Raw genomic sequence first — 20,948 nt, 5'->3', positions numbered from 1 at the left:
ATTCTTGAAACAAACTACACGAAGACGGAAAAAGTAATATAGTTTGAATAAAAAAAAGTTAAAGTTCATATATATTTTTAAAAATATTAAATTAATTTTAATGGATTAATTTTTTAAATTTGTAATTTGGGTTATAAAATTATGATATTGTTAAATTTAATTTAATTCATAATAAACATATTGTTAAATATTAAAATTAAAAAAATATCTAAAAAAACCACGAATACTGTAGGCAGAATTTTGGAATAAACTAAGATTTTGAACAAAATGAGATTTATTTAATTTATTTATTATTATTATTTTTTTACTAGAACAAAATATGCCAGCCAGAATTGAAACAAAAAGGTGGGGTTCGATGAACGGATGAAGCCGTCAGCAGCCTGCTTATTACTGAAACGAAATAAAAGTAAATGCATCCTCCTTTTTTACTTCCATACCCCTGCATCACACGCTTGCACAAACCTCTCATCTAAACCGTCCATTTTTATCGACTGACAGACCTGACAAAGGAATATTCGATCCTCGTGGGACCCGTGATCAGTAGACCGTGATATCCCCTTGAAAACGCTACCGTTTCGTAAGAATATGGCCCAAACAATACCGTTTCCACCAATCACCAAATATGAAAAAGAAAAGAGCACGGACAGAGAGAGCGCGCTTGTTGGGCTTCTTCAACTTCTCTCTCCATATCATCAACGTCCGTGGCCACTGTGTATCAATCAGTAAAGTCACTTGAATTATCTTTAGCTAGTGCTTAAACTGTGTAGATAGAGAGTGATAGGTTTGAGAGAGAGCAATGGAATGGATACCATGTTCTGGTATATCAAGGCGGGCTACAAAGAACAAGAAAAACAACAACAACAACAAGAATAGGGTGATCGTGAACCAGAAACCACTTGATCAGACCAAAACCTCTCCAGGTTTGTCTTTGAATCTTGTACTTCGGGTTTTTCTTATGATTTTCTGAATATACTAGGATTTGGTTATTTATTTTTTATTGATTATGAATTTTTTTTGCCTTTTCTTATCTGGGTGTCTTCTTAATTGATCAGAGATTTTGTCTCCTTGTTCTGACCAAAGTCTAAGAACGTTCGGTGATTGACCATTCACTCGTTTGTTCGATAACGTTACTTTGTTTTTCATTCTAAAGATTGTACTTTGTTTTATAATTGCAAGTGTTTCTAGCCAATAAACTAAATCTTAATGATAACTTTCAGACAGCTCTTAATAGCTTAACTTGTTTTAGCAATCACTAATTCATTATATTTCTGTGTTTTCCCATACCTACGAAGTACTATGGTTTCATGGATCCTCGCGTTTTTTATTCTACATGGACTTGATTTTATTTTAGATCACAAATTACGAGTTCCATTGTGAGGATGAGTGGGTGCTAAGATTGTTTGCTGTTGCCTTGTGAACAGGGACAGTAATGTTTATAAATTTTTGTTTTCTTTGGATCATTACAAGAATTCATTTGCTTGTTGATGTTTGCTTCTCCTAATACGTGTTTGCTTTTGAGCTGTTGATGGTTGTGGTTTGGTTTCCTCTATTGGTGGAAACCCTACTTTGACACTTTCCAAATCATTTATTGTCTTCATCCTTTTCTCCCCCGTTTGCATTTGCAGAGAGATTGAGGAATGATTACCCTTTGCGTGTTAAGGGGGAGTCTAAAAATGGAGGGTCTGATAGCACTACAGCACAGACTTTTACATTCCGTGAATTGGCAATTGCAACTAAAAACTTTAGAGCGGAATGTCTTTTAGGTGAGGGAGGTTTTGGAAGAGTGTATAAAGGATATCTGGAAAGCACTAATCAGGTTGGTCAACTTCTTACTTTATGTAGAGAACGAGTCAGATTTCCAAGCAGCGTGTAAGTCTTGCATATTCTAATTCGTGCTGCTAATCTAATGGTTCTTATTATTTCTTCTAAAAGCTATTTGTTGGATCCCACATGCACAATTCTTATAGAAGCTTAGCGTGTGAGATTTGATTATTAACTCGTTAAAAAAAATGGGGCTTCTATCATGAATATGATATGTATGGTGAAAGGTGAATCTCTCCTTTTTCTTTGGTGCAGGTTGTGGCCATCAAGCAACTTAATCGAAATGGTTTGCAAGGGAACAGGGAGTTCCTAGTTGAAGTGTTGATGTTAAGTCTACTTCACCACCCTAACCTTGTTAATCTAATTGGTTATTGCGCTGATGGAGATCAAAGGCTTTTGGTTTATGAATACATGCCTCTAGGATCTTTAGAGGACCATCTACATGGTATATACATTATGTTCTTTTTTATTGGTATCTACTTTTTAATTTGGCTGTTGGGCTGAATCGAGTCTTTTGCAGAAGTTCCACCTGGTAAGAACTGGCTTGATTGGAACACAAGAATGAAAATAGCTGCTGGGGCAGCAAAAGGATTGGAGCACTTGCATGATAAAGCTAGCCCCCCAGTTATATACCGAGATTTAAAATGTTCCAATATTTTGCTTGATGAAGGTTATCATCCCAAGCTATCAGATTTTGGCTTGGCTAAACTGGGTCCTGTTGGGGATAACACCCATGTATCTACTAGAGTTATGGGCACCTACGGATACTGTGCACCAGAATATGCAATGACTGGACAACTAACTCTGAAATCAGATGTTTATAGCTTTGGGGTTGTTCTACTGGAAATCATTACAGGGCGGAAGGCAATTGACAATTCAAAAGCTACAGGGGAGCAGAATCTGGTTGCATGGGTACGGGATCCTTAACTTTATCATTTTATTATTGTTGAAGAATAAGATTTGAGACCCTGCTTGGCCCTGTTGAGAACTATGATCCCTTATTTTTTCCTGCCATTATCATTTCATCAGCCTGCACAACCAGTCACTGGTTCTGGGAGGTTGGTATAAGGTTTTATAGACAATATTATTCACTTAAGAGGGTGTTCTCTATCACTGATTGTTCTGTCAAAACAAATATATGCTATGTACAAAGTCTAGAGAAATCAGAATATCATCATCACCATCGTACTTCCCTCGAGTGGGAGTATGATCGGGGTCACCACCCATCCAACTGACATTTATGCCAGCCGCAATAAAAACCAAGCAGACAGGCTGTGGTGCTAATTTTGTGAGTCGGGCTAGATAAAATAGATAGACTTACTAACATCCTAGGCATCCCATTACTATTAGTAAATATATTTAATGACACGTGGTTGTTTTCACGGTTCACATGACCAGTGAAATTGCTCTCTGTTTTTTTTTTTTTTTTACTGTTTAAGCCATCGGACATTTTTAATTGTGAATTCATCCTTCAAAGTTATATAATTATGGTTTTATAGGTTGATCTGTTATTTGATTTGTATTTTTTCATATACACAAATTGTTTAGGAATTTTTTAATTGTTATAAGAATATTTATTCATAATATTGGCATATTCTTCTACTACAATAAAAAATAATTTAGAATCTCATTCACTTCTTAGTGCGAGTTATCAACATGTCAATCAAGTGTGTGCACTTCTCTTGCTTCACATTTCTGTAATTGTGCCACCGTGGTCTGTGGTATATGGCTACAACATCTACATGTTAATATTTTTGCCATAGAAAACTGATGGTAAAGGTTATGTCAATGCAAAATTACAAATGAACTTTGACTTTACCATGTCGAGGTCACATGATATAATTTATATTATTTTTTAACACATCTCTTCAAATAAAAGTTCTTTGGGCTTGAAACTTGCATAGATCTACATTATTTTATGTTTAATTTTTATCAAATAAATAGAAATGGTAAGATTCGAACTCGTGACCGTTTGGTCATTGAAGTTTTGATACCATATCAAAAAACCATCTCAACTAAAAAACTTAAACTGTTAGGTGAGGTCCCATCACATGTATAATTTTACACTCTTTTTTCTATAATTTCACTCTGATGTTGATTCTTTTTTCATTGAATTTCTGGTGGATGGCTAGTGAATACAATGCTTTAAATGTTTTGATACTAATGATGACCCTGACAGAGGCTGAAGGCAACATTAAAATTTGCAGTTATCTTGTGCCAGTAATTACCTAGAGGCACTTTGAAGAAAAAAAAAAAAAACCCGGACTCTACCTGCAGTAAACAAGTGTTCACTGAAACTACCACCAATTTTAACCATGAAATCCAAAAATTTGATCCCATCCTTGGGAATCCATTTCCCAAACCCCCCCCCCCCCCAAAAAAAAAAAAAAAAAAAATCTTGTGCACTTATCATTGATGAGAATTGTGTGTGAAGGTGGTGATTTGCAGCTTGATTATGCGTATTTGATCTTTTACTTCTATTACAGGCAAGACCTTTGTTCAAAGACAGAAAAAAATTCTCAGACATAGCTGATCCAATGCTTCAAGGTCAGTATCCTCCAAGGGGCTTGTACCAAGCTCTTGCTGTTGCAGCGATGTGTGTTCAAGAGCAGCCTAATATGCGCCCCGTCATAGCTGATGTTGTCACAGCTTTGACTTACCTTGCTTCTCAAAAATATGACCCTGATGCAGATACAGGCCAGAGACCCCGCTACCCCCCTGCCTCGCCTCCTCCTAGAGCAAAGAGGGGTGGTAAAACTCAATGATAGTGGATCTGAGAGAAATCAAACGAGGAAATTAACATTGCTTTATCCTTGTGTGCAAAAGTAACTGAGATTTAGAGTTCCAAGCAGACTTCTTGCCCGACTTATTGCCAAGAAAAGTCTTGATGGATGCTAAATGGATTGTATTATGAGTAAGTAGTCTCCTTTCGAATCCATGTGGATCACAACCTCAAAAAGCTCTAGAGTTCCAGTGTCAGCTCATTTCTCATTTTTTTCCTTCCTATCAAATTTTGTATCATTCTAGATCAGCATGTTTCCCTACTCCAGTTATTATCAGGAGATACTGGAACCTGGGTTGTTGTGATCCTATAAATATATCTGGCTGTATAGCTCTGCCATGTATTTGACCCTGACCCGTTCCGAATAAACAGTTTGAATCACTGGGTTGTTGTGATCCTATAAATATATCTGGCTGTATAGCTCTGCCATGTATTTGACCCTGACCCGTTCCGAATAAACAGTTTGAAGCACGATGATATTGCAATAGTGGATTGATGTTCTCATGGAAAGGGTTTTTTTTTATAAAAAGAAAACAGTTGCTTTGATGTCATGGTAACAGATGATGGGCGTTATTCACATTCTCAAAACATGTCATGCTTATCATCAATCTTCTTGTAGCTGTAAAAAAATGGAACAATCTGAGATGGCCAAGGGCAACATGTAACTCAGCAACTATTAGCATTTGTTTCACATGAAAAGTGGTGGCAGGTAGCATCACAAACAATAAACATGTTAATGATCTTAATGCATCCGTACAGCATCCTTGCGCCAAAATCTCAACATTTTTTTTCCAGCCCCAAGACCGACCATCATATGCGGCATCTGTCGCGACAGTGGATCTTTTGTCTCATGAAGGTTTAAAAACATGTCAGAGAGCAAAACGGATCTACCAGGACCAGCCAACTCTTGCACATATAAATTCATCATGTAAGGGCAAAGAATTGTCTAATTATTTTGATTTGGCATCGATGCAGATACAAGGCTCCTTTACCCCGACCCATCTGTCCGTGCATAATTACAGCAACAAATCAGTGAGTTCTTGAGCAACAGGTGCCATGTTGCTGAGAATGAATGGTGTAAAAGTCGTCCCCTAATTCCCTCCTACCCCTCTTCTTGGTTGTTTCTACCTTTCTACAAAGTGCTCGAGTTTTTCCCCTCATTGCTAGATTAACTGGTGCCAGAATCATCATTTGTCGGTTTGTCTTTGTCCTGCCATACGAATTTTATAAATGTTAAGCTGTCAGATTGAAAACAATCACAATGCATTGTGGCTTAAACTCGATGAAGACTCTGTTTCTTTTTTTCTTTCAGAAATCGGTCTTGAAAATTGTTGAATTTTTTTATATAATTTTAAATTGTTTTGATGGGCTAATGTTAAAAATAAATTTTAAAAAATAAAAAAATTATTTTAATATATTTTTAAATAAAAAGATATTTTGAAAAACAACAATTGAAAAATCTTATTCCAATCCAAAACACTATCTTAGGTGCTTTATCCATTGGAAAATCTTAGACTGAAAAAGAAGAAGAAAAAAAAAAAAACCCGGAGGGACAATGAGATTGGTAAGTTACACTCCACAGTTAAAGGTCCAAAATTGCGGAGGATTCTCGTCTTTTGCATATTTCACCATAGAAATTCTAGTAGTGAATGCTTACAAGTAGATTTAACCTCTCTCTCTCTCTCTCTCCCTCTCTCTCTGTCCGTGTGATTAGAGGTTGTTTTTTGAGCATTAACAGTCATAAGAAATCAGGTGTGTACTGTTTATGTGCAAAAACTTACCTTGTTCCGGTCACGCCAGCCAAGGCCAAATAGGCCTATCCTTCTTCTGGGACTTTCCACAGAGGAGCTCACTGACCTGTAAGTGAGTTAGAAAAAAAAAATGCAGAAGGATATACTTGCAAGTGAAGAAATATAGGAGCTAAAAGTACGACTTGATGAATCAATGGATTTCATGGCACTAGGAACGTGCTTATAAAGTGCGCTCAGTACCGCTGCGGTCCACGCATGAAAATATTAAGCTTGCCAGAAAACCCGACCCTGATTCACAGGACCTTTCGAGAATTTTTAGGATTTTTCGTTTTTATGCTGTGATTGACAGTTGGCTACATTTGTTGAAAGGACTATCATGAAAACTTATTAGATCTTATCCATGAGGAAGTAAATATTCATAAGAAACACATATTTCTCGTGTACCTTGGTGAAGATAGTGCCTTAGCTTTGCCAGACTGGTACTGTACGGTAGCCTCTAACATTGATTCAGCCATGACCACTCTCTGTTCCATCTGAGCAAGTGAAGCCATAGCCTTCTCATATTTTTCCTGCGCACATAACTTTATTGTGAACCAATATAGTTGTGTAATTCAAAGACAGAAAGTGACATATTATGCTGAGTTCTTGGATCTACAACGATGTTGGCAAGGAGAGAAAAATGGAACAATCTCCTGGATAAAAGTTCCAGCGTACCTCATCATATAGCTCTCTCTCTTTTTTTTCCCACAGCAATGGGTGACAGTTCAAAAAAACTGGATGAAGGACCAGATAAATATTATGCTAAGTTCTCTGGAGAATGAAATTAATTTCAAGCTCTGATCTATGCTCAAGACTTCCTGATATGAATTTAATCCTTAATTACCAAAATTGTGTTCGGCACAGTAGTTCTATCTTTTTAATCAAACTGAGTTATCACATGAAGAACATTATCATAGAATAAAACCATGACCCTGACCAAGATAAAAAACTGCTTGACAGAAAATAAGCCTTCCAGTGTAATCAGCTTCTCGATAAGATCTATTTCATTTTGATAGGATGGAGAAGGCATGCCTCTGTATTCTAGAAATTTAACTTCAAAAATAAAATACGTGCTTTCTCAAAACCCAACAAACAATTCAGCACTCTTTATTTCCATAAATGTAAATCTATGGTCTATTGTAATCTTGTATAACAAGAACCTGAAGCACATTTACTGCATATCTTTGTGCAGCTGCATCTTGCTCAGCCCCTATTCGAGCTTCTTCAGTTATCTTCTGTTCTTGCTCTACCCGCATCAGGACCTACAGATAATACGAATAATATACATATTATACATAATATAAATGAGTTCCTAATATTATATAAAATAGGATTCCTTTTTCCATAAACACATGATAAGAGTATGTATTTTCACTCACTAAAAAAATTAGAAATCATGGAAAAATATTAGGAAATATTAACCTTAAGCATTGCGGCTTCTTGTTCTTTCTTATTGGCAAGGGCTTGCCTTAGATCAGCTACCTCTTGCTCCAACTGCTCAACCTGCAGAACAAATTTTAGTTTCGCAGCAAGTAGAGTGGCTTGAGGCTAAAAAATGGATAGACTTCATGACTAGCTCCTAGATTGTGGACATTTATAACGACCTTTTATATCAGGCTTCTCATTTATCAGCTTTGCATCAATCAACCATTCAAGTAAACATGGTGGGAGACTAGAATGGGGTGATACTAATTATAATTTGAATATACGACAAATTTAAGTCTTATGAATTGGAGCTCCATGAATACAAAAAGTCAATTGGCTAGTTTACCATCAAAGAGGTAAAAATATGACACCAAATTGAGGGTACCAAACTACACAAGTCGGGAAAATCTATGTAAATGGTTCAATAAAAATTCCAAAAACAACACAAAACACTTACGAGCAGAGGGAGGAAAGTGCTTTGCATGTATACCAGAACATGTATCTATTTTGTCATGCATTCAGAAGCAATAAGGGTTGTTTGAATCTACTTTGAATATACCTTTGCACTCAATTGTCGTCGATTATCTTGTTGGACCATCTCCATTAGTGCTGTCTCAAGCTCCTCGGCTCTGGAAAAGGAAAAAAAACTCAAGCAGAATATTAGAGGCAAGTAAACCATGAATTTTTGACAAAAGATAGGCTCCTGCAATGTGCATCTCATTTTTGTAGTGCTTTCTTCATCAAATATGATCCAGCGAAGAAGTAAAAATGCATCCCAAAAGATTGCAGAAATTAGAAGGCACTAACCTGAGTATGGCAGATCTTTTCTCCTCCATCAATCTGCACAACTCAACCTTTAGCCAAACCACCTGCACAAAAGCTGTTAATTGCTGAAATTCAAATGAGAGGGAAGTGAATTGCATGAATTTTCCCCACAATCACAAGTAACATTATTAAGCCTCAAATAACTTTTGCAAATATAATTGGAAATTTTAACCAGGAAAATATAATTGCACAAAAATTGTCAGTTATCACGGATAGAAATTCATCAAAATAAAGCAGCACCAAAGGATGGTATTTGTGAATCTTCAAACATGAATCTAGCATCAGGTGGATGACTTTCATAACTCAGGAAAGCAGCACTACAGTGCAAAGAAGGAAGGAAGAGAAAAATTACCTGTTCTTGAAGATCTGATAAAGAATCTACTTCTTGGTCAACACTTAAGCCACTGAGCAAATCATCCAGATTAGAGGAGTGAGACTCCAGTAAGGACTTGTCTCCCTCGCTTACTTTTTTTTCTTCTACTAGTGATCCAGGATCATGCTTAAAACTGTACAACTTAGATGCAAGCCCTTTTGAACCCTTCCAAACTCTTCCCCCTTTTGATCTTTCCTCAACTACTACAAGCACAGCTGGTCTATGCTTTTCTCTCAACTGTAGTAATCTAGCTTCGGTTACAGCCAAATAACCTATGCAAGCAGTCAAAACAAGCTGGCTGCTATCAAATGTTGACCCTGCAAGTGATTGCAATAAAGTGATCGCGTCCCCAGCATCTTTAGTTGTAACTAATGCTGGACCTACAAGAAATTACACGGCTTGGAATCATGTCATCTTGAATACTCTCAAAAGATCACTGATTCACAATTTAAATAAAATATGTCCTCATAGTGTATCTGTGTGCATTCAAGTACCATACAACTCCATTAAAGCAAGAGCTGTTTGAAACAGCATTACACGATTTCCTTCAAAAAGAAGAACATCCCAAACTCGGAGAACTGAAAAAAAAAAAAAAAGGAACAGCAAAGATTCAAGTCAATCTGAAACAAGAGAATAAAGAAAAACTAGAGCATGAAACAAAACTCGGTTTAAAATATGCAATGCCATATGAAACCACCCAAGCTCACCACTTTCCCAGGGAAGCATATTGATGAAAATGGAGAGGAACCAGGGTCCAGAGATCCATGCCACCTGCACTCCCAAGTAATCCAGATGATTAACTGCACCAGAAGCATAAAGGAATAAAAGAACCATATATACTGCTTAATGTAAGAACAGAACCACAATACTTGTCAACATAACAGCTTCTGTAGATGGACTAACCCAATTTAGGAAATTTTTCACGTATCAACTCCTCAAAAACAAGTTGGTCCACCTAATGAAACAAAGAATTTTTTTTTAATCAACATTAAACAACTGAAAAGAACCCCAATTTGAAAAGTGGATCTATCAGAATCGAATGAACATCAAAATATATGCCAGGGCAAAAACAACAACTGTCCCTAAGAAAATCTTGATGAATATCACCTGAGATTCTATCATTTCTTCCGTATAGTAGCCATCAAAATAGTCATCAAGAATGCCCACCAAAGTCCTGAGAAGTTCCACCAAAACAAGCCAGTCCTTAAAACTAACTTGGCTACAGTTAGCTTGTTGTCAATTTGCTTCATGGATACACGTGCAGATTAATGGAGGAAACATATAAAGTAAAACAAATGCAAAAACTTTTCAAGTCCATTCCCAATGAAAAAGGGGAAAAAAGAAATTTGGGTCCCAAATATAAAGCCAACAATTTAAATTCCATTCCATACTCACAGTGCCCCATTCAGATGTTTTATTAAATAATTATCCCTGGTTACTTTAGAGAGCATGTACCTTCTTTAAAGCAATAGATGAAAGAAATGAGCTACTCAAACCTACCAAAAGGCATTTTCTTCAGGCATCAGAAGGAGCAATAAGCCAGCAAAGAAATTCATTGCCTGCAAATGTTTTCATACTAATTAAGGTAAGTAATAAAAGAGATCACACCAGTCTGTATTATATTAAAAGAAGCCTATCACATGAGTTGCATTTAACGAGAACTGCAGAAATACAACGTTAACAGACAACCAAAGTAGCAGATTTTGATGTCATAGTTCTTGCTGGAATGTTTTAATAATATATCAGTTGACAATCCAAATCAAGAAATCAGTTTCCCCCCCTTGTTTCTTTGGCTTAAGAATTGCCCTCAAAAATAGAAACAGCCAAGGTCACTATTAGACGATAATCAATATATAAAGATAGTTCAAGGATTGGGGATATGGTAAAAGGATGGCCAGTTGAAGCAAGTCGAACCTGTTATGACTGGTGTACAGCCTATTACCTAACCTGATCACTTACAAAACCAAGGCTTGCCAATAAAGTTAGTTTGGAGCAAATCAGACCCTGATATGTTCAAAAACCTTCAAATTCATCTCTTTTCAAGAAAACAATGACTTCTTCCTTTCATACAACAAGGATAAGCTTCGCATAAAAATCTTTTTTTTTCAATTATGAGGTCTTGAGCGTCAATTACTTAAAATTATGACACTAGCGTTTAATTACCAGAAACCTAGAAAGTAAAACATAATGAACAGTGAACTGGTTATTAGAAAATGAAACTGCAGAGGAAATGGCAAATGAAAAGAAGGAGATTGAGGGCTGGAGAGAGAGAAAAGAGAAACTAAAAGAAATTTAATCTAACAAATAACACTAGCATAGCTGTCTCAAAAGTTGGTTAGTGTGATGGAGTTTAGGCTTTGACTTCATTCTGTAGTTATTAGTCAAAAGAAAAATGTCTACACAATTTTGGGTCCAAAAAGAAAAGATTGAGCTAAAAAATCAAAGTATTATTTGGATCGTTAGAATTAACAAAGAAGGCTTGGTCAGATCCTAATTACCTGACAATACCCCACTGAAGGGTTATGTCGAGCATATGCAACAAGTACACGCCTCAAGGAATCCCTACCACGCTCATCCAAGGCAGGATGACCTGGGAAAGTTCGTGGTAGGTCCTGTAAAGTAAACACAAAAATCATTCTAGGGAGAAAACTTGATTGCAACCCAAAGAAAAAGAATTGGAACCTACAAATTTAAAAGATTGAACCATAAAATCCAAGGTGCATGCATCTAATGACCTTCTCAATCTGCTTTTTCCATTTTCTGGGTGCAGCATTTGAGTTATTGTGTTCCTTGCTTTCATCTGTATTACTTTCTTCGGCAAGCAGCCCCTCATAATATCTCTCCACTCGACGTGTCTTCACACCGACAAAGGCTTGCCACACCTATAATGTCAGAATCATACATGGAAGATGTACTTTTGCGCATATAAGGAGTTAAAAAGTCCATTGATAAACTCAACAGTGTCAGATTTACCTCTCCCCTGAGGTCCTTTGGAACTCCCCCACGGACGAGGAACTCGAGCTCTTTCCAAGGAAAGAATGATTCTGGGGACTCCTTACTATCCACGTTGGTTTCTCCTGTGGATTTGTCAACATTATCATCAGAAGTCTCTTTAATGCATAATTCCTTGTCAATTTCCGCCACAGTGGATCCTCCTGAAGATCCTGTCTTTTTTATAGATGGAAGATGGTCTCCGTTTATTGTATTATGCCTGTATTTCATATCCTTTATGTTCTTAACACGTGAACTCATCATATTCTCAATAACATGAAGAGATGGTCTCGTCCAAGACCACGATTGAACCTTGTTGGCCTTTGTTTCTTTTAAAAGCTGCCCCTCCTTGTCAGATTCTTTTGAAAGCAGTGTCTCCCTTTCTTGTATTTGTGAAGCTTGCACCTCCTTCTTAGGTTCCTCTGAAAGTTGTACCTCCTTCTCAGGTTGCTCTGAATGTTTCACCTCCTTCTCAGGTTGCTCTGATCGTTGCACCTCCTTCTCTGGTTCCTCTGAAAGTTGCACCTCCTTCTCAGGTTGCCCTGAAAGTTTGACCTCTTTCCCAGGATAACTTTTGGTTGAACCATCAGAATCTGAATTCTTGTCACTTGAATCATCCTCCTCCCGGCCCCTTTTGAAAACAGTCTCTTCTCTCAATTCATCAGCCTCAGCCTGCAAGTTCTCTCTACAGTCCTCCTCGGCAGAGCTAGAATGATTAGATTTTGCTTGCTGTTCAATGAAGTTGTTCCATTTATATGACCTTTCCTCTTCCTCCTCCTGATACCATGAAAGCACTACTGTGTTGGAGTGAAAACACCTTTTAACTCTTTAATTTTACAATTGCTTTCACTGTCTTATACTCAACACTCCACAATACTCGGTGACACAAATTCAGCAAAATAAGAACTGAAGAAACATTTGAACAAACAAGAGGATAATATATATATATATATATATAGATTCCACATCCTCAATTTACTGATGAGAAACTAATGTTTCTTTACACCAGAAATTAGAAAGAAATTGCAACTGTCTAATACCATTTGCTTTCCAAACATATCATTTTATCAATTCTCGATACAAGGTCAATGATTCTAAAAATAATCCACGCCAATCACTTACGCTAAACATCTTGATTTGAGAAAATTTCTTAATATGTGTCTGCCATACCTTATAGATATTTGCGTACTCTCGATATCTTTGTATGTGTTGAGGTCTTAAAGCAAATCCATAGCCGTCCCTGTTGACATCATCAACAACAATTTCTTCATTCTCAAATGCCCCCAAATCAGTCATCGAAAATCCCCATTTCGGAGAAAATGCAAACACTCAATGCAAACAAATTCATTCATTAAAAAAGCAAAGGGACAACATATTGCCAAAAACAAGATCTTTAAACACGAATGTAAGAAACCTTGAATGTAATGGAATTGAACTTGCCTGGATTCAACCTCCAACGCACGCCTACTCAACAAGGACAACAACATCCTTCACACGTATAATTCCAATCCTACTTCCCATAGCTCTCTCTTTTCATTTAAACGTACCAGTATCACAATTTTACACCTCTCATGATAATCTCTACATATCACCCTCACAGTTTCTTGAAAAACCAACTAGGCATTTCATTCACTATCATTAAAGCATCCGAATTTCTTTTTTTAAAAAGGGATCAATCTAGACTGTTATAGGCATGCAACACCGTCAGCTATGAGATTCGAGAGAGCAAAAAAAATAAAACCAGAACATTTCAAAGAATTTTGAGAGAGATAAGCATCAAACGACACGTGGAAACAAGAGAAGTGTTCGTTGTTGTAGTACCTTCTGTGTTGGATAATGTGGAGGAGATTGAAGTTCTTCTCCATCATCTTCGGGTTTGTTATGATTTGTCGAGATCTAAGGATGTTTCCTTGATTTACTTAGAATCTTGCCTCGTCCTCTCCTGCTGCTATACATGACTTGTTATATCGTGAGCTGCTTGTTTTGAAGCCGCTGTTGGCTCTGTTCTGGCCTGACCTGGTCGTTACAGAATCGATTGCGACGTGCTGTGTTCGCTTAGGCGGGTAAAAGGACGTGGCATTTAATCCACAATAGATAAACACCACCAACTCAACTTGGTTGACTGTGACACCACCCCCCCCTGTTTGCACATTCCACGACGTGTCGTTTAGGGCTGTGGGGAGCCCATCTCTATCACAATCATTTCTGACTCACCTTCCATAAGTGTCCAGGCTCTATTTATGTCTCTCATCTGTGGACTTGCTGGGAGCGCAGCAACCTTTCCTCTTAATATCGTTGACAGAATACAGAGCTCAATGCTCTAACGACTAGAAGTTTGGTGGTATAATGGATGTTTCCCTGGCAAACATTGTGGATGTTTCTTTTCAATATTTTGGAGCCAAAATCATGAATCTCCAGTGGAGGAGGCTTATAGCATAGGAGTTTGATTGGTTCAATTTTTTTATTTTTTTCTTGTAGATTTTAGCTTCTTTTTTTTTATAAGATTTTTTATTAATAATTTTTTTAATGAATTAATTTTTTCAAATTAAATGAAATTATATTTAAATTTTTTAATTGAAGTCGGGTTTAACAAATTATAAATTTTTTATATTAAATTAGGTTTAAGGAGTTCATCTAAATTTGTTTATTTTTTTAATTGATATTTTCTATTTTTTTGTTTAAGATAAAAAAAATTTCTGATTTTTTTAATTAGATTAATATTAAATTGTTTTATAATCCCAAATAGATTCAAGTGTAATTTTTTTATTATTTTTAAGTTAATTTTTTTTATTGTTATTGCTTTTTTATGGTGTTATTTAAATTTATAATTTAATTACTTGGAACATGATTTTTTTTAATCTATCACTTTTTTTACATTAAAAAAAAATTATACAGCCCATGATGACGCATGAGCAAAACTAATCTAGTAATAAAACAAAAGTGGCATTGACGTCAATTATATTTCCTTTATTAGAAGATAGGAAAGCATATCACTGCCAATACCTCACCCACTGCATTGCATTTGTATTTTAGTGACTGTCTGGAAATGTTATTAAATTGTATTTTAAAAAATTTATTTTAAATTATTATTTTTATATTTTAAAATCATATTAATGTGCTGCAATAAAAAATAAATTTAAAGAAATATTTTGGCACCGCACTTCTAATTTTCATCCCGTTATGTTTTTTTTTTTTTACTTAATCTTTCCAAAACATATGAATTATTGATTTATTATTGATTGGCATTACTATTTACTACACGTATATGGCAACGTTTTCTAAGTGGTTTTCAAAGCTATCCATTTACAACGCTCCTTTTTTTTTCTTTTTTTTTAATTAATTACAATTTTTTCTGTTATCATAATTAGGAATGGAATTAGCAGCTTAGAAATCAACAAATATAACATTTACCGTTACTATTGTTATTAGCCATTAGCTTCTTTAGTAATTTATTTAATGAATTAATTTGAAATTTTTATTTTTTCACTTACTTTAAATTAATATATTTTTAGTATTTTTAAATTATTTTAATGTCCTAATATTAAAAATAATTTTTAAAAAATAAAAAAAATATAATTTATTCTATTATCATGTATGTAGGGAGAGAGTTGTCCTGTGATTTGCAATATAAAGTAGCGTTTAGTAGTTAACTGTCTTGTGATATAAATAACCGAAGAAAAAAAATGTTGTTGGTTCAAGAGATGGAAATAGATGTAAAAATATAAAAATAAACTTGTTTTTAAAATAAATTTTTATATTTATAAAACAAAAAATACAAAGGGAATATGTCTTTAAATACAATATTTACTATATAACTAAAGTAAAAAAAAAATTATCAATTTTTTAAAAAAATATGTAAGTTTAATAAACTCTTTTCATATTTTATTTTGTATTATCTACGTCATGTTTTTTTTTTTTGTGGTTATTGAAACCAAATTGTACCCAATACCTTGAATGAATAAGTTTGGACCAGTAAATATATAAAATATAACAAAAAGATGCAAAATCTTTACAAAAGGACAAGGAGAAGGGTAAGAAATGGCGATCATTGCCAGTGCCTGCCTGCACGACCACCTGCCATTGGCATTGCATTTATTTGGTCCCAAACTGATATATTATCAGGCACCGTCAGTTTAAACGGGCCATGGCATTTGTATCTGCGAGGCGAAAGTCTTCAATAATTGATTTTAGAGAGAGAGAGAGAGAGACAACATAAATTCTATTAAATAGAGATGCTGTCAGCATCTCTACAATAGTGCCCATAATAGGTGCTAAAGCAAGACAATCTTGAAAGTATAGCGAGCACACTAAACAAGGCATGACCCTTGAACTCAAAGCAACAGAAACTTACAAAGCCCCCGATACATACAGTCACCAAATTAACATAAACCTGGCTGCTGGAAAAGCCCAGAGAGCTTCAACTTCTATTATTTACTAGAGCTGTAAGTAGACTATCCACGGAGACCCGACCATGATGCGCAACCAGTGGACATTTGCACCTCGAGTGTACAAACACAACCAATCTTATTCAACTATGAGACACCTGGGCCCTTATTCATCACAGTGGCATTTTAAAATCTAAGCCTGCAGAGCAATGATAAAGAGGAGAATGGTTACTTAACCACAGCCAACATTAATTTGGAGGGAAAAAATGAATAGATGCTATAAGTATATCAAGATGACTTTGGTGCTTTACCAAAAAGCGCTTCTTGAAAAATTCAACCAGCTCTTTTGGATCAGTTTTTGTCTGCTTGTAAGCCTCAATCTTGTTCACCTCCTGCATATGGAATACTGGTTCAGGACAGGGTGTACTAGAAAATCTAGCTCCAATGCTCAGTTGCTCAACAGAAAATGATTGCTCATCATAAGCTTAAGAAGTGGACACTATAGATGATGCCAAAACAATAACTATACATGATCCCAGTCATGCAAGATTGAAGATCCAGCAAAACTACTACAAGCAGAGGGTATCTTTAGACCAAAAGAAGAAGAAGAAACGGTGGGTATGGCAAGGGTACAGAACCAGGCACTCCAGGGAGGAACAAAGTGCAAGAACATGAGACACGGATCGAATTAAAAATATAAAAATAAAAGCAAACACTTGAAGCAAAAGATTCCCAGAGCGGAGTTAGCCATACAATATCAAATGGATGGATAAAACAAACAATCTCGGCAAAGAATAACTAAATTAATGATTGGATGACCTGGTAAAAAAAAGAAGAAGCAAACACTTGAAGCTAACGATTCCCAGAGTGGAGCTAAACATATAATATCAAATGGATGGATAAAATAAACTATCTTTGCAAAGAATAACTAAATTAATGATTGGATGACCTGGTAAAAAAAAAAAAAGAAGCAAACACTTGAAGCTAAAGATTCCCAGAGTGGAGCTGAACATATAATATCAAATGGATGGATAAAATAAACTATCTTGTTAAAGAATAACTAAATTAATGATTGGATGACCTGGTAAAAAAAAGAGAAGTAAACACTTGAAGCAAAAGATTCCCAAAGTGGTATCAAATGGATGGATAAAATAAACTTCTTCGGCAAAGAATAACTAAATTAATGATTGGATGACCTGGTAGAAAATAGATTCAAAATTACCTCAATCCAAGCTGCCAGTTTTTGTCTGCCGGCAGTGATATCATACTTAAAAACTTCTAGCAAGAAGATATTGAATCTTTCAACAAATGGGATATAGGCTATGTCCACCTGAGAACAAATGATTTTTAAACATATAACTGACACACTCAAATAATGTCGTAAGGCAATGGTCAACCATCCCACATATTTCTGAATTAAAAAATAAGATTGCACCGTGATTGTGCTATAAAGTGAACGATTCAACAAATAGAATAGGTTCAGGCTCTAGTAATATTAAATTAAAACATACCAAACTGAATTCTTTGCCAAGGAAGAATGGCCCATCATCAAATTTATGCAGAGCATTTTCTAAGTGATCAAAAGCAGGACCTGATGCAAGTTAATGATTAAAGTTAATCCAGTTTGCATACAAAACATTAGGCATAGAAAGAGAGGAATATCTGGATTTTACCAGCTTCCTTCGCCACGTCTCCCTTGAATGAAGTATACACTGTACCGTTGAATTTATCAGTGTAGGAGAACAACTCTTCAGCAAACTCTTTCTTAGCAGGATCCTGAAGAACTTTTCTTTGTTAACTTTGTCTGTCTAAGTTGTAGGAGAGTTTTCATCAAGAGTGCAACAGAATTATCTGCATCTTACCTTGGGGAGAAGAGAAGGTCCTTCAAAGTTGCTTTCTAAATATTTAATCAAATCAAGACTTTCCCCAGTAATTTTGCCATTGTGTTCCAATGATGGTACCTATAAACAAAAAGGGTTTTCTAATCCAACAAGAAATGATAAATAATGCATAGGTTGAACAAATGACAATATGCACTTGATGTAACTAGGTATCATATTAGTACTAACACCAGTTATCCAAAATCTTCACGTATCCAAAAATGACAACAAAGTTGCAGGAGTTTTCAATGGAAAATTCATGTAAGATACGAAGAGCAACAACTCAGTACGTAATTTTATCAGGCTAAACTCAGTAATTCATCAGCTTTATGTCCACGCCATTTTAATTCCTGACCTATATATGTGTAGATTAGCACTGCCACCATTACAAACAACCTGACGAAATAGAAGCATGCTAGACTGATACTACAAAAATAAAAAGAAGAGTAAACAATTGTGTATTAATTCTTGATCAATAGGGTATGAGTGACAGGGTGATGATAGAAGGAAGCACTAATGGAGCAGTAAGAATAAGAATATTGACCTTATTTGGAGGGTAAACTTTCTCTGGATACCAAGCAGGCCTATTTTGAAGGATTAGAGGAACTAACTTAATCTCATCTTGTAATCCCTGAATCCATCGAAAAATTAAAGATTAAAAAAATAAAAAAAATAAGCATCCTTGATATAACTGAAGATGATGATGATGAAATGCAAAAGATACCTTGAAGTTCCTGGTGATCCAAACTCGCTGGGCAAATGGACACGTGTAGCATGTATACAATCTTAAACACAGCACAACAGCTAATTTTAGAAACAAGATTCTTACGATGTACTATCAATCAAACACAACGCGAAAGGGAAAGAAAGAAATAAAGAAAACAAACTTGGTAGTTCCATCAAAGAGTGGAGGTTGCTCTGCAGTAGCATCCAATGGTGGGGGCAATTTCTCTGGTACGCTCTTATCCAAACTTCCCATTTGGAAAACAAACGGAAAATTAGGGAACTCACTAAAACAGCAAGCAGCAAGTTGCAGAATATAGAGAAAGCAGGAGGAGATTCTTACGCAGAAGCAGTCGCCATGGATTGGGATTAGTGCAAGCGGTCAGACTCGTTTGTTTGGTTGGTGAGTAACATGCGTGATCTGGTGAGCAAGATTGAAGGCTTGAGAGGCCTTTTATAGGTACAAAAGAGCAGCGATTTGGGACTAAATTGCGTCCAAATGCAGAGCGGGCTGGGCGAGTCTATGATGCATTGCAGTCAAAAGTTTGGATTTTTTAATACTTTAGGATTGGGTTTAGGAATGTGTTTGTCTTGGAAATAGGTCTTCGGCTGTGATTTGATACATACATATATATACATATATATATATACACACACACACACACATATATTGCAGTAAAAAGTTTGGATTTTTTAATACTTTAGGAATGGGTTTAGGAATGTGTTTAGTAGGTCTTCGGCTGTGATTTGATTTGATATATATATGTGTGTGTTAAATTATAGTTAGTTGTATTTAAATATATATTTAACAAAAATTATGGTTAAAGTTTATGTGGAGTAAAATATACATGTGTAATATTTGGTATTTTTATGAAACTCAATTAAAAAAATATAAAAAAAATATTACACAAAAACAAAAGTTTCTAACTCAAATTTTTAGCAAGTTTCCAAGCATAAAATGCAATTTAATTTATTATTAAATATTTTATTGTATTTCTTTCACTACAAATATAAAAATTAGTAAAACAATAGATACAGTGCTTGAAAACATTGTAAGAAAAAAACTAATTTATTTTTTAAATTTTTTTAATTAGATGATAGAAAAAAAAATTAAAAATAAAAAATATTATTTTAATATATTTTTAAATAAAAAATACTTAAAAAAACAAAACAAAATACCACCTGCATTAAAAGTGATCTTTGCAATAACGTAATTACATTTAACTCTTCCAGGATCTTCGTTGGGTGCAGTTTCGGAGGCCAGGTTAGGACGAAGGGTTACTTTGATTTATCTTCGTAGGTTTTTGAGATTATTTAAAAAAGAATTCCGTTTTATTTAACGAATAAACTAATCCACGGATATAGTCAATGTTGAATAAGAAAAATAGTATACGAAGGAGGACAAAAGAAACCAAAAGGTTGGAGGGAGATTCGTTCATTTCCTTCACTTTTAAAATTTACACCTTGAAACAACACTCAAGAAAATTTATTAAATTCCTTTAATTACACTAGACTGCAATTTTAAAATAGTTCGAAGATGAATTTCAGTTCATTTGATGTTAAAAAAAATAGATTTAGAAATAAATAAATAAAATACATATAAACAATTCCATAAAATAATTAACATATACTATAACAGCTTGACTTTTCACTATAACAATAAACAATAAAAAGCTAAGTATTTTTTCATTTTAATACTCGAGATTTTTTATGATTTTTTTAATTTTGAATTTTTTTTCTTTAATTTTATCATTCAAGTTCAACAATGGATTTACTAGGTATGAAATTTTATAATTTATTTCAATTTATATTTTATAGAGTTATCCTAAATTTATGGCATGGATTGCAAGTTTTATAATTTATTTCAATTTGTATTTTATAGAGTTATCCTAAATTTATGGCCTGGGTTGCAAGTTTTATAATTTATTTCAATTTGTATTTTATAGAGTTATT

At 34.9% G+C, this 20,948-nt stretch overlaps 3 protein-coding genes across 7 annotated transcripts; 1 reads left to right on the top strand and 2 right to left on the bottom strand.

Annotated features, from left to right (window-relative positions):
* The first annotated feature begins 604 nt into the window (after positions 1-604).
* Positions 605-5,107, top strand: CDL1 (Protein kinase superfamily protein). 2 transcript variants are annotated; one of them, XR_839516.1, is made up of 6 exons: positions 605-920; positions 1,626-1,816; positions 2,077-2,266; positions 2,342-2,733; positions 4,308-4,898; positions 4,989-5,107. XR_839516.1 is itself a non-coding variant. In XM_011005825.1 (5 exons), exons 1-5 carry the CDS (start codon positions 797-799, stop codon positions 4,584-4,586), a joined length of 1,176 nt encoding a protein of 391 aa, XP_011004127.1. In that variant the 5' UTR covers positions 605-796; the 3' UTR covers positions 4,587-4,951. The 2 variants fall into 2 exon arrangements, 1 of the variants encoding a protein (XP_011004127.1); XM_011005825.1 differs by lacking the exon at positions 4,989-5,107 and having other exon boundaries at positions 4,308-4,951.
* Positions 5,108-5,243: 136 nt separating this feature from the next.
* LOC105110706 (TBC1 domain family member 8B-like) lies at positions 5,244-14,462 on the bottom strand. 3 transcript variants are annotated; one of them, XM_011005823.1, is made up of 19 exons: positions 13,829-14,462; positions 13,178-13,247; positions 12,503-12,784; positions 11,990-12,472; positions 11,752-11,898; positions 11,515-11,628; positions 10,517-10,575; positions 10,124-10,190; positions 9,920-9,971; positions 9,724-9,816; positions 9,511-9,594; positions 8,996-9,396; positions 8,626-8,687; positions 8,378-8,447; positions 7,816-7,896; positions 7,554-7,655; positions 6,799-6,923; positions 6,385-6,460; positions 5,244-5,813 (listed from the first exon to the last, which is right to left on the bottom strand). In XM_011005823.1, exons 1-19 carry the CDS (start codon positions 13,873-13,875, stop codon positions 5,772-5,774), a joined length of 2,457 nt encoding a protein of 818 aa, XP_011004125.1. In that variant the 5' UTR covers positions 13,876-14,462; the 3' UTR covers positions 5,244-5,771. The 3 variants fall into 3 exon arrangements, with proteins under 3 accessions (XP_011004125.1, XP_011004123.1, XP_011004126.1); XM_011005821.1 differs by having other exon boundaries at positions 11,990-12,784; XM_011005824.1 differs by lacking the exon at positions 9,920-9,971 and having other exon boundaries at positions 9,724-9,787; positions 11,990-12,784.
* A 1,747-nt stretch (positions 14,463-16,209) lies between these two features.
* On the bottom strand, positions 16,210-19,492 carry LOC105110705 (glutathione S-transferase L3-like). 2 transcript variants are annotated; one of them, XM_011005819.1, is made up of 10 exons: positions 19,339-19,477; positions 19,160-19,243; positions 18,997-19,057; positions 18,817-18,903; positions 18,255-18,353; positions 18,066-18,168; positions 17,904-17,983; positions 17,615-17,722; positions 16,704-16,784; positions 16,210-16,591 (listed from the first exon to the last, which is right to left on the bottom strand). In XM_011005819.1, exons 1-10 carry the CDS (start codon positions 19,353-19,355, stop codon positions 16,586-16,588), a joined length of 726 nt encoding a protein of 241 aa, XP_011004121.1. In that variant the 5' UTR covers positions 19,356-19,477; the 3' UTR covers positions 16,210-16,585. The 2 variants fall into 2 exon arrangements, with proteins under 2 accessions (XP_011004121.1, XP_011004122.1); XM_011005820.1 differs by lacking the exons at positions 16,210-16,591; positions 16,704-16,784 and adding an exon at positions 17,311-17,341 and having other exon boundaries at positions 17,589-17,722; positions 19,339-19,492.
* Positions 19,493-20,948: the final 1,456 nt, after the last annotated feature.

The sequence above is a fragment of the Populus euphratica genome, unplaced genomic scaffold (assembly GCF_000495115.2).
Source record: "Populus euphratica unplaced genomic scaffold, PopEup_1.0 scaffold264.1, whole genome shotgun sequence".
Lineage (NCBI taxonomy): Eukaryota > Viridiplantae > Streptophyta > Magnoliopsida > Malpighiales > Salicaceae > Populus > Populus euphratica.
Note: the sequence above shows the minus strand (reverse complement) of the source record. Positions and strands in the feature narration are given on the sequence as shown.